The 12,799-nt window shown below is 45.3% G+C and overlaps 1 protein-coding gene across 1 annotated transcript; it reads left to right on the top strand.

The window, feature by feature from the left end:
- Positions 1-2,173: 2,173 nt before the first annotated feature.
- Positions 2,174-7,818, top strand: C8H3orf85 (chromosome 8 C3orf85 homolog). Its single transcript, XM_054163857.1, has 4 exons — positions 2,174-2,281; positions 5,896-6,044; positions 6,670-6,755; positions 7,739-7,818. The coding sequence occupies exons 1-4, from the start codon at positions 2,233-2,235 to the stop codon at positions 7,815-7,817; spliced, it is 363 nt and encodes a 120-aa protein (XP_054019832.1). The 5' UTR covers positions 2,174-2,232; the 3' UTR covers position 7,818.
- Positions 7,819-12,799: the final 4,981 nt, after the last annotated feature.

The raw sequence follows: 12,799 nt of genomic DNA, 5'->3' as shown, positions 1-12,799 counted from the left end.
AAGAGGTTTTGGAAGCAATTCAGCCAACCTCAGCTATTTCTGCAAATGAGTGCATGATGTGCAGGGGGAAGTTGTACTTTCAGTATTCTGATGACAACTTCTTTGAAGAAGCTTTCTGTGCCTTAAAGCAAGGCATAGAAACTTGACAAGAAAGGAGGACTTCATATGAAAAGGGTATGATGATTCACTTCTCCATATGAAAATCTGAGCCACTGGGCCAAGTCATAAATCTTCCCAAAACACCCCTGCAGCCTGCAGATCTGTTAGGGATTAGCAGCTAAACTTCTACACCCAATGAAGACATTCATGCTTTTCATGGGATTCTAGTGATATCCAGATTGTCTGTGTAATGCCCTCAATGAACATCTAAGAGAACATCTGTCTCCTAAAAGTTCTTGTATGTCAGCCAGCTCTAGGCATATGCAGCCCCCAGGCTAAATGTATATTGCAAGGCTTCAGAAAGAGTCCTGAGCAGAGGTGGGACTGGGCAAGGGCAGGACCAGGGTAAAGGATTCCACTGTTAGACCTCCCTCCCACCATTGTGTAACGACAAAACCCATGAGGCTCTTTCATTACACAACTAAATGCTCTTCTACTTCCCAACAAACCTTTGCTCCATCCACTATCTAGGCTGGATGGTTCTCCATGTAAGAATGACATTCTCCTGCTCACCAGCGTGGAGCCTGACCCCTGCCCTGTAACGTCAACAAGGTCTGTTCCCTGACCTACAGACCTTCGAGTAGATGCATGCCCATCAGTTCACCTAGCATGGGAGAAAGCACAGCTGCTTTGTGTGGGCCATTGTCATCCAACTGGGTGAGCTCAAGAAGGTAAACAGGCCTGCAGTAAGACAACTGCTACCAACAGGGAGTTGTATAAAAGATAGCAACATCTGAGTGTAGAGGTGAGTGAGGTAAATCAATGTGAACTCATGGTAAGTCAATATAAACTCAGAGTGTCTCTCTGCAAAGTCCTGACACCACCACAAGAGACCCTGTGACCTGTGCCTGGTCCAGAGCAGTAGCACAGTCCCTTCTCTCTTCCCATGACCTATTGCTTCCTTGCTAGGTTATTTTCACAGCATCACAGAATTGCTTTGGTTGGAATAGGCCTCTAAGATCATTGAGTCCAATCATTGACCTGATAACACCATGGCCATTCAACCATCTCCCAGGGTCTCATGTCCACACGTTTCTTGCATACCTCCAGGGACAGTGATTCCACCACCTCCCTCAGTAGCCTGTTCCAAGGCTTGACCACTCTTCCTGAAAACAAATTGTTCCTGATATCCAATCTAAACCTCCCCTGGTGAAATTTCAGGTCATATTTTTCTCAACTCAAGCATGAAACAGCTAAAACAGCTGTGTACTTTGCCCAGAGCAGGTGGATCCAAACACTGTTTCCCACCATTCATACACACAGCAGGCTACAAACCCCTCCTGCCCATTACCAAACCCAGGGGAAACATGAAGGATGAAAAGCTGGTGAAGTGTCTGGAGAACAAGTCTTTTGAGGAGCAACTAAGGGAACTGGAGTTGTTTAGCCTGGAAATGAAGAGGCTGAGGGAAGACCTCATTGCTTTCTAAAACTCCCTAGAAGGAGGATGAAGTGACGTAGGGGTCGGTCTCTTTTCCTTAGTATCAGGTGCTACAATGAGAGGAAACAGCCTGAAATTGTGCCAGGGGAGGTTTAGGTTTGATCTTAGGAAGAATTTCTTTGCAGCAAGAGTGCTTAGGCATTGGCACAGGCTGCCCAGGGAGGTGGTGGAGTCATCATCCCTGGAGGTATTCAAGGAAGGTGTGGGTATGGCACTGTGGGACGTGGTTTATTAGCCGTGGTGTTGTTAGGTCAAAGATTGGACTCGATGACCTTAGAGTTGTTTCCCAACCCCAACAATTCTATGGCTCTATGATTCCATGACTTGCAGACACAGCCTGTTCAACAGCCCAAAAGAAGCCCCATGTGCTATTCTGCATTAGAAAGCTTGTGGAGCAGTTAATGCACCGCACAAGAATCAGCCATTGTTGCTCATTAGAGGCTCAGCTTGCAAAGTCCAGAATGGTCAAACAAAGGCACATGAAAGACACGTCTGAGCTAAGCACTGGACCCTGCCCTCTGTCTGCACCAGCACTGTGCAGCTGTCTGGTAAATGAGTTACCAACCTCAAGATAACCCAGAATAAAACCCTACAACCTCTGCTTCACAAAGGAAGCATTCTCTGGATAATTTGCCATGGCTCCTAAGACGTGTCAAATGTTGGTGTCTGCTCTGCTGTTTACAGGTAAGTGCCTGGCACCCTGTCTCAGCTTCTTCCTTTCTGGATTGTTTAATAGCTGTGGAACAGCACTGATGGGAGAGGATTAACAGAGAATCACTGCAGCAGGGACATATGGGAGAGTGGGTGAGTGCCAGGCTGCATAGCTAGTTCTGCGAAGTACAGTCTTGATTCTGGGCTGCATCAAAAGAAGTGTGGCCAGCAGGTCAAGGGAGGTGATTCTGCCCCTCTATTCTGCTCTGGTGAGACCCCACCTGAGAAATGCATCCAGCTGAGCAGCCCCAAATACAAGAATGAGCAGGTCCAGGGGAGGCCACAAAGATGATCAGAGGGCTGGTCTATGGGGACAGGCTTAGAGAGTTGGGTCTGTTCAGCCTGGAGAAGAGAAGGCTCCAGAGAGACCTTATATGAGCTTTCCAGTACCTGAAAGGGGACTGTGGGAGAGCTGGGGAAGGACTTTTTAAACGGTCTGTGGTGATAGGAATGGACTGAAAGTAGAGCAGGGTAGATTTAGATTTGACATTAGGAAGAAGTTCTTTACTATGAAGGTGGTAAGACGTTAGGACAGGTTGCCCAGAGGAGTTGTGGACACCTCATCCATGGAAGTGTTTAAGACCAGGCAGGGTGGTCTAGAGGGAGGTGTCCCTGCTGACTGCAGCAGGGTTGGAATTAGATGATCTCTAAGGCCCCTCCTATGAAACCATGCACAACAGAGTTAGGCTTTCACCTGAGCCTAGTATGAAGAGATTTCAGTGCACAACAGTTTAAGTCTGTGTAGTTTGAGTTTATATTTTACATGCAAGTTTGCTTGCTGTGCTGTGATACTTCTAAACTGATTATCATTACCTTGACACTCTGAGCTGTTTCATATGCCTTCCTCATAATCAGGGGGGTTTATACTCAGTGTGGGGTTAAGTACACCCATACACCTTTGCTATTTTGACAAAGATGACAAGGTTCTACTCTGGTGGTTTTAGGCTATGACTTCAAAGATTTAGTTACACCATCTCCTCTCTCTCAATTTTAGTTTATACCCTTCACATTAACCCTTGAGGGACAGGGAACTACTGGAGAGAGTCCACCAGGGGGACATGAAGTTGATGAGGGGGCTGGAGCATCTCTGTGAGAAGGAAAGGCTGAGAAATCTGGGACTGTGTAGCCTGGAAAAGAGAAGACTGAGAGGGAATCTTATCAATGCATATAAATATCTAAAGGGTGGAGGTCATAAAGATGGGGCTCAGCTCTTTTCAGTGGTGCACAGTGATAGGCCAAGGGGCAATGGGTGCAAACTAGAGCACAGGAGGTTTCACTTGAACTTAAGGAAAAGCTTTCTTTTGAGTGTGACAGAGCACTGGAACTCTAAGCAACTCTGCTTTAGCAGGGGGTTTGGACTAGATGATCTCTTCAGGTCCCTCAAGCCCTCTACCATTCTGTGATTCTGTAATCTAAAATGAAATGCTCACAAGGCACCACAGCAGGAATGACTGCTAATAGTTTTCCTTCTGGGCAGTATTTCAGTGTGCTTAGGCTAGACAAAACTACCTGCTGAAGGCAATCATTGTGTGAGCTAAGCACCTGCTTGCTAAAAACAGAGTATCAGGATGATTTCTGGCTCCACTAGAAGTGGTCTCACTAGAGTTTATCTGGAGATGGATGAGGTTTGCCCCATTCAGAGACACAGGATGATCCTTACAGCAAGGAGATGAGGGAATGCTGATTTTCTCCTGGCAGTTATACATCTTTGCATAGCTCCAGCAGTTAGGGACAAGCACTGCAGAAATGGTTTCCAGCTAAAGGTGAGAGGTGGAAGGATTAGAGGTGGCAGCTGGAAAAGAGCAAGAAGTGGGTGGTAACCATGGTAAGAGGAGCCAAGAGCACAGATGACACTCCTGCCTTCCCTCAGAACAGCCAAATGCACTTCAATCAAAGTGAGGATTCACTTGGGATAACATTCCTCATTGGATACAGATAGAACATAGAATAGACCAGGTTGGAAGAGACCTTCAAGATCATCGTGTCCAACCTATCATCCAACACCACCTAATCAACTAAACCATGCAACCAAGCACCCTAGCAAGTCTCCTCAAGATGCAGCAAGAGAAGACCTTATGCTAAAAGCTGGAGTTCAATACCCTTCACTAGAGTAGCCAATACACCCCCTCACCATGCCACCAGCAGAGCCACATCTCACTTGTGGAAGATGATGTCTGAAAGAAGAAGCAGCACAAAAGAGGCAGAGCTGCTTAATGACCTTCCCTCCTAGCTTACAACAAAGCTGGAGGGCCAGAGCACAAATGGGTGCTAAAATTAAAGATTCAGTGAGACACATACTGAAACAAAACCGATCCCAGTTCTCTCAGTCCAGAAATGCAATTGTGAGATTACAGAATATTCATTGTAAAACCACAACCAACAGCAAAATTCAGTGAAGGGATTTTAACAGACCACAGATTTCCTACTGGATAATAGCAAATTGCCAGGGAAATGATACCATTTAGCGTGAGCTTAGTTTTGTCTTGTGCAGCTCTGGAGCAGAACTGCAACACCTTAACAGATAGATGCAAGGCATACTAATTTTGTTTTCTTCCCCAGGCCAAAATCCTGTTTCCTGAAGTACAGAAATAACTATTTTTTCAGCTCCCCCAAGGGAGGGAGCAGTGCACACAAGAGTCTTCACAGCAAATGTCTGAACTTGGGTTTTTCCTTGGAGCTGTTAACATTTTAAAAGATGTTATTCCTTGAAAACTTCCTGCCCCCAAAAATTTCTGCCTCCAGTTTTCAATTATAGTAACTTGGAAGCTGAAGAAGCTAAACTAGGGAGGAACTGCTGGGTCTGCGATTGCTTGCTTAAGTAAATGTTCTAAAGTACTATTTCATGTCTTTGTTAAAGGAGAAAATAGCAACTACCTTCTCTTGCCTTCTTGTTTGTTTGTTTGGGTGGGGTTTTTTTGTTCATTACTGAAGAATCAATAATTTTCTCACCTCTTTTTGTCTTTGAAATGAAACAAATTCAGCAGGAGCAGCAAATGCTCCAGCTCACGCATCTGCTACCTGCATGCATCCAGCATATTTTCTTTCATGTCAAAAGCCTAAAGAGTGACTCTACTGCACTGGCAGTTTTGTGAACTTCAGCAATAATAATAATAATCATAAAGAAGAAATTATGAAGATCTCAAAGTAGGACCATCCTTGATTTCTGTTAAGCTCCAGGTCCAAAGACATACTCTGTGGGTATGTTTTGTGAAGAACAAGAGGACAAAGTCTCAAGCTGCACCAGGGGAAGTTTAAGCTCGAGGTGAGGAGAAAGTTCTTCACTGAGAGAGTCGTTAGTCATTGGAATGCGCTGTCCAGGGAGGTGGTGGAGTCACCATCCCTGGAGGTGTTCAAGAGGGGATTGGATGTGGCACTTGGTGCCATGGTTTAGTCATGAGGTCTGTGGTGACAGGTTGGGCTTGATGATCTATGAGGTCACACAGTATCACAGTATCACCAAGGTTGGAAGAGACCTCAAAGATCGAGACCAACCGCTTCCTGGCTACAACCACCTTTCAGGTAGTTGTAGAGAGCAATGAGGTCACCCCTGAGCCTCCTCTTCCCTGAATATTCTAACTATTTCTCAGCCTCTCTTTCAGGTGTCCTTGGAGCACCTTTTCTGACAGAAGACTCAGCAAATCAATTCATCCGACTCAAGCGGCAGATACCATACTCGCAGAGCTACTGGGACCCCAGCAGCAGCCAGAGTGCATGGGGACACACCATGGCTGAACAGGTCTGGGCTTCCATCTTCTTGCAGGGACTATTGCAAGAGTCGAGCACAGCCCTGTGAGGAGAGGCTGAGGGAGCTGGGGTTTCTTAGCCTGGAGAAGAGGAGGCTCAGGGGAGACCTTATTGCTCTCTACAACTACCTGAAGGGAGGTTGTAGCCAGGTGAGGGTTGGTCTCTTCTCCCAGACAACCAGCACCAGAACAAGAGGACATAGTCTCAAGCTGTGCCAGGGGAAGTTTAGGCTGGAGGTGAGGAGAAAGTTCTTCACAGAAAGAGTAATTGGTCTTGGAATGTTCTGCCCAGGGAGATGGTGGAGTCACCATCCCTGGAGGTGTTCATGAGGGAATTGGACATGGCACTTGAAGCCATGGTTTACTTAGTCATGAGGTGGTGGGTGAGAGGTTGGACTTGATGATCTCTGAGGTCTTTTACAACCTTATTGATTCTATGATTCTATTGGAAAAAAAATAATAGTATGGGTCTGGGAGTAGCCTGTCACAGTCAGCCTTTGGGGCAAGGGAGGAAATCTGCCCCCTTTGTCAATTTAGGCAAGGTTGCCCAGGAGTCACACTTTGTCTTCACTCAATTTCAAAGCTCAGAACATTCTTTTCTGTTTTAATTTACTTCAGTTTAGTGAATCGTGGACAGCTTTGAGAAACACAGCACAATATTACATGGACTGGAGTTCTTTGGCCTTTGATCCTTCAGTTGCCAGGTATGATGGGGGTTCCTCAAATTGTTTTGTAGACTCAGAATGCATGCATGCACCTAATGAAGTTAAATGGACCAATATAAGAGTGATGGCAACTGTGTCATCATGGCAGAACTTGACACATTAACAAGATTGATTATAGGAGATCATAGAATCATAGAATTGTTTTGTTTGGAAAAGACCTCCAAGATCATCGAGTCCAACCACCAGCCTGCCACCACCATGGCCATTAAACCATGTCCCAAAGTGCCATGGCCACACATTTCTTCAGCATCAACAGGGACAGTGACTCCACCTCCTCCCTGGGCAGCCTGTTCCAATGCCTGACCACCCTTGCAGGAAAGACATTTTTCCCAATATCCAACCTAAACCTCCCCTGGCACAATTTCAGGCCATGTCCTCTCCTTCTATTACCTGATACTAGAGAGTTACCTGGAGACAAGTCCATGTAGAGATACTAGATATTTTTGAAAATTAAAGATTTGGTTTTACAGCCCAAATTTTATAGTTAGTCACAGTAATGTGATCGTGGCAATTTCCTTTTTAAGTATGCTGTGGAAGAATGCATTAAAAGCCTAAATAATATATATTCCTTCTAAAAGTCCACATATGTATTTTTAAAGGTCCAGAGAAGCTGAACTGCAACAATAGATCTGACACAACTGTGCCAGGGGAGGTTTAAGCTGGATGTTAGGAAGAGGTTCTTCACAGAATGAGAGCTTGGCCATTGGGATGTGCTGCCCAGGGAGGTGGTGGAGTCACCATCACTGGAGGTGTTTAAGAAGAGACTGGATGAGGCACTTGGTGCCATGGTTTAGTTGATTAGATGGTGTTGGGTGATAGGTTGGACTCGATGATCTCAAAGGTCTCTTCCAACCTGTTCAACTCTGTTCTGTTCCATTCCATTCCATTCCATTCCATTCCATTCCATTCCATTCCATTCCATTCCATTCCATTCCAAAAGTATTTTCTTCCATCTTTTCTAGTGACACCATCAAGTCTTACATGGACATGTTCCAGCAGTCTGGGACTCACCTACAGCAACAGACAAGAATGAGCTATTGAATCCTACACACCTTGTATCGCACCATGATGGGATTCAGCAGGTTATGCATTTGCCACTATGTAGTTCATGAAAGGACTTTGTCTCATCCCAGTATCTAAACCCCAAAATTAACACACAAATTCTCTCAATGGTCATGGTGAATTAAACAAGAGCTTGAAGACAAGGCACCCATTAACTTTTAGAAGATTAGTTTTAAAACCCCTGGGTTTTCAGGCAGGACACCTTCTTTACTGAGCAATTGTTGTCAAATGCACATTCCTGCTTCTCTGAGAAGCACATTTGTGTTTCCCCAATTTTTTACTTTAGATACATTTTTAGAAGACAATTTAGGTGTCCAGTTTTGGGCTCCCCATTTCAAGGGAGAGACAGGGACCTTCTGGAGAGAATCCAATGGGGAGCCATGAGGATGATGTGGTGGGTTGAAGTTTCCCCCAGTTTCCCTCCCCTGCAAAGAGAGACTGAGATTCCTGGGGCTGTTCAGTCTTGAGAAGACTGAGAGGGGATCTCATCAGTGTCTACCAATATCTGAGGGGTGGGTTTCAAGTGGATGGGGCCAAGCTCTTTTTGGTGGTGCACAGTAATAAGACAAGGAACAACAGGTACAAACCTAAACATAGAAGATTTCACCTCAACATGAGGAGAATCTTCTTTACAGTGAGGGTGACAGAGCACTGGAACAGGCTGCCCTGGGAGGTTCTGGAGTTTCCTTCTCTGGAGACTTTCAAAACCCACCTGGATGCCTTCCTGTGTGGACTACCTTACATGATCCTGCTTTGGCGGGGGGTTGGACCTGATGATCTCTGGAGGTCCCTTCCAACCTCTAGTGTACTGTGATACTGTGATACAGTGAGGGTGGTGAGACACTGGAACAGGTTGCCCAGGAAGTTGTGGATGTCCACTCCCTGGAGATATTCAAGGCCAGGTTGGATGAAGCCTTGAGCAACCTGCTCTAGTGAGAGGTGTCCCTGCCCATGGCAGGGGGGGTTGGACCTAGATGATCTTTAAGATCCCTTCCAGCCCAAACCATTCTATGAATCTACGAATCTTTGAATTCAGAAATGGAAAGCAGTCACACTGTGTGAGCAAGAGAAGTAGAGCACATTTCTTCTAGGTTTGGCTACTAAGAAGAATTTACTTCTGCCCTTCATGTCCCTTTCCATGTTTTCTAAGTCAGATTAGCAGGTGCACTTCCACAGCATGTGTGTACTTTGCATTTGAACTTCTCTACCTGGTCTTGAATGCCAGAACCAACCGAAGTCACAGCTACCACTGTCAGTTGCTTTTCCTTACCCTGTGAAAGTAGGAGCTGGTGGAAAGTAGGAGCCGGCTTTTTCTTTTTCCTAATAAAAGTGTTGATACAATGTACTTGTGAAAAGTTCTTAAGTTTGGAAGCTTCCCTTTTCCTATCTGTTAACCTACCTTATTTCAGGACATCTTTGAAGGAAGGATCGAGATTCCACCTTTCTTTTAGGTGTTATTAATACACTGCTAAGAATTAAGTGCTTCCAACCCTGGACCATGAAAACATGTGAGGGAAACTGAAAGATGTGCTAATGTTATGTGCAGAGTAGGTGAAGGAAGGAGAGTTTTGCTAACCTCTTATCCCCCAGAAGCAGGTCCTACATGCTGTGTGTCCGTGGTTCTTTGTGGATATGTGCTGCATGCTGTCTGACTAGGAGAAATCAAACAATAATGTTGGATCTTTTGGGAAAAAAAAAGAGAAGAAGTCATATTCTGGCACTTGGCAACATTTGCCATGCTTCTTCTAGGTATGAATTTATCCTTAGGCCATTATTAATTTCCCTGCACAGGACAATGGGCTTGAAATTGCCATTATTAATTAGCTGAAAATTCATTAAGCACTTGACAGAGATAAATGAGATGCAAGTTCAGGATTTGCCATGTGGAATTTCACATCTTCAGTCACACTACTTAATTATGAACAGTTCATTAGAAGACAAGGCATGATAAGTGGTGTACAGGCTAAAAGACCTCAATACAGTCATGCTCTGTCCCTTCCATCCCCATTCCTTGAGTTGCTTCTCCATGGATACATTCTACAGATCCTCAGCCTTCCACTCTTTCCACAGTAACAGGGCAGACCTGACTGAGTTAATACAACTCTTCCATTTATACCAAAAGGCAGTACCAGAAGGATGAGCATTGCCTTTAATTTTAAATGGATATAAAGTAAAAATCAAAGCATACACCTCCTCCACCACCCTTGCTGGTCCCAGGGAGGTTGCCACTCTGCAGGCAGTGATGCCCAAGCCACTTCTGCATCATTTTCCACTTGTCTATCATTTCCAGTCTTGTTTCTAACTGATGCTGCTGCTGCCAAGGCAGGGCTGTGGGGTCTGCTTGGGAATTACGGGCAGCTTTCATGCCTGTGTGGCAAGTTAAACCTGAATCACAGAGTCATAGAATCATAGAGTCATAGAGTCACAGAATCATAGAATCACAGTCATAGAATCATAGAGTCAGAGTACTGTTTGAATTGGAAAAAACTTCAAAGATTGCCTAGTTCCAACTCTCCTGCCATGGACAGGAATAGATCCACTACACCAGGTTGCTCAAGGCCTCATCCAAGCTGGCCTTGAACATCTCCAGGGTGGGGATCCTTACTGCTGGAGAAGATAGGCACCTATCTCTGATGTCAGCTATTTCATTTAGTTCAGGAGTTGATCTGCAGATTGACAAAAGCATGCCTAGAGTGTGGGTGACAAAGTCCACCAATGAGGTGGAAGTTCAAGTGAAGTAAGTGCATCTTACCTCATCTACTATCAGCTGGTGAGGTAACTGCCCAACCTTTATGAGTCATTTTATGGTTGGCAGAACCATAAAATGAGTATAACCACTGCCTTAAGCCCGTTGTCACAAGGACAAGTCTTGCATAAGGCTGACTTGGAGACCAAAACAACAGACAAAGACAAGGGATGCAATTTGACAGTTCTGTTGTACTCAGACATGACTAATTCCTTTAAAGAAGCTATTCTGAAAGCCAGCCCCTCAATCTGCAAAGCCATAGCTGCAAGCTAATGTTACTAATTCAGCTAATTAGTCCTGCTGAATTAAATGGGGGGAATTGTGCATGCACGAGTAGCAGTGGAGGATGAGGTTCCTATTTCATGCTATCAAAATATATGTCAGTCATGGCAATGAGCAAATGTCTTCGACAGGCTTCTGAACCTTAAATTCCTTCCCCTGAGATCATAGATTCATAGAATGGTTTGGGTTGGAAGGGACCTTGAAGATCATCTAGTTCCAGCCCCACTATCATGGGCAGGGACAACTCCCACTAGAGCAGGTTGCTCAAGGTCTTATCCAACCTGGCCTTGAACATCTATTCCAGACAGCCAGCATGGCTTTACTGAGGGCAAATCCTGCCTGACTAACCTAGTGGCTTTCTATGATAAAGTGATTATGTCAGTAGGTAAGGGACAACTTCTGCAAGGCCTTTGACACACTCCAGCACAACCTACTTGCCAAGCTGGAGAGATATGGGTTGATGGGTAAAGTGCTCAGTGGATAAGGAATTGGCTGGAGGTGCTCAAAAAAGGATTGGATGTGGCACTTGGTGCCATGGTTTAGTTAGTCATGAGGTGTTGGGTAACAGGTTGGACTTGATGATCTCTGACGTCTTTTCCAGCCTTATTGATTCTATGATTCTATGATTCAGAGGGTAATGCTCAATGGCTTGAAGCCCAGATGGAGAGCAGTGACAAGTGGTGTCCCTCAGGGGTCCATACTGGGACCAGTGCTGTTTAATATTTTTGCCAGTGACATAGTGAGATTGAAAGCACCAACAGCAAGTTTGCAGATGATACCAGGTTGAGTGGTGCACCAGAGGGACAAGATGTCAAACTCCACCACCTCCCTGGGCAGCTCATTCCAATAGCTCAAGGCCCCATTCAATGTGGTTTTGAACACCTCCAGGGAGGAGGCATTCACAACCTCCCTGGGCAACCTGAACAGGTTGTCTCACCACCCTCACTGCAAAGAACTTCTTCCTAATCTCCAGTCTCAATCTCCCTTCTTCCAGCTTCAATCCATTCCCCCTCCTCCTGTCACTCCCAGCCCTTGTCAAAATTCCCTCCACAGCTCTCCTCTTCAGGTCCTGGAAGGCTACTCTAAGGTCTCCCCAAAGCCTTCTTTTCTCCAGGCTGAACAGACCCAGCTCTCAGAATTGGAAACAGTACCCCAAGGGAGTCTCACCAGAGCAGAGCAGAGGGCAGAATCACCTCCCACATCCTATTGATCACACCTCTTTTGATGCAGCCCAGGACAAGGTTGCCTTCTGGGCTGCAAGCTCACATTATCTGTTCATATTGAGGTTTTCATTAACTGACACCCCCCCAAGTTGGTCTGCTCAAGACAGCTCTGGAGCCACTCCTCATCCAGCCCATATTTGTTCTGGGGATTGCCCCGACCCAGGTGCAGAACCTTGCACTTGGCCTGGCTGAATTTCCTGAGGTTGTGCTGGCCCCACCTCTCAAGCCTCAGTCCCTCTGGATGGCATTCCCTCCTTTGGATATCTCTGAAAAAAACCCCAATGCTTAGCTCTACAGAAAGCAACTCCACCTCAAAAATCACTTCTTGAAGGAATGATTACTGCAAAGAGCAAACTCCCTATTTCTTCTCACACCTCCCACACAGAACTGTCAGAAAGGTACTGCCAAAACATTTGTTATGATGACTGGCAACTTGCTTGCATGCCAAGAGAAAAGAACTTGTAAGAACATGCACAAGTGCAATCTTGCCATTCCCTCCCTTAAAAAAAGTTTGTAAAAGATGGTAAGGACTTTTAATTGAGTTTGGAGAGCTGCACTCCCTTGGTGCTATTTTTTCTCTTAATCTAAAGCTCATCCATGGCTGGTCTCCTACATACAAGATGAACATGAGCTGTAATAGAACATGCACACACAAAATCTAATTAGCTAACACCCAGTATCCAAAGTGCTATTTGTATTCTTCATGCCCT

Source organism: Dryobates pubescens, chromosome 8, assembly GCF_014839835.1.
Source record: "Dryobates pubescens isolate bDryPub1 chromosome 8, bDryPub1.pri, whole genome shotgun sequence".
NCBI lineage: Eukaryota > Metazoa > Chordata > Aves > Piciformes > Picidae > Dryobates > Dryobates pubescens.
The sequence above is the reverse complement of the archived record's forward strand: the minus strand, read 5'-3'. Positions and strand labels throughout refer to the sequence as shown.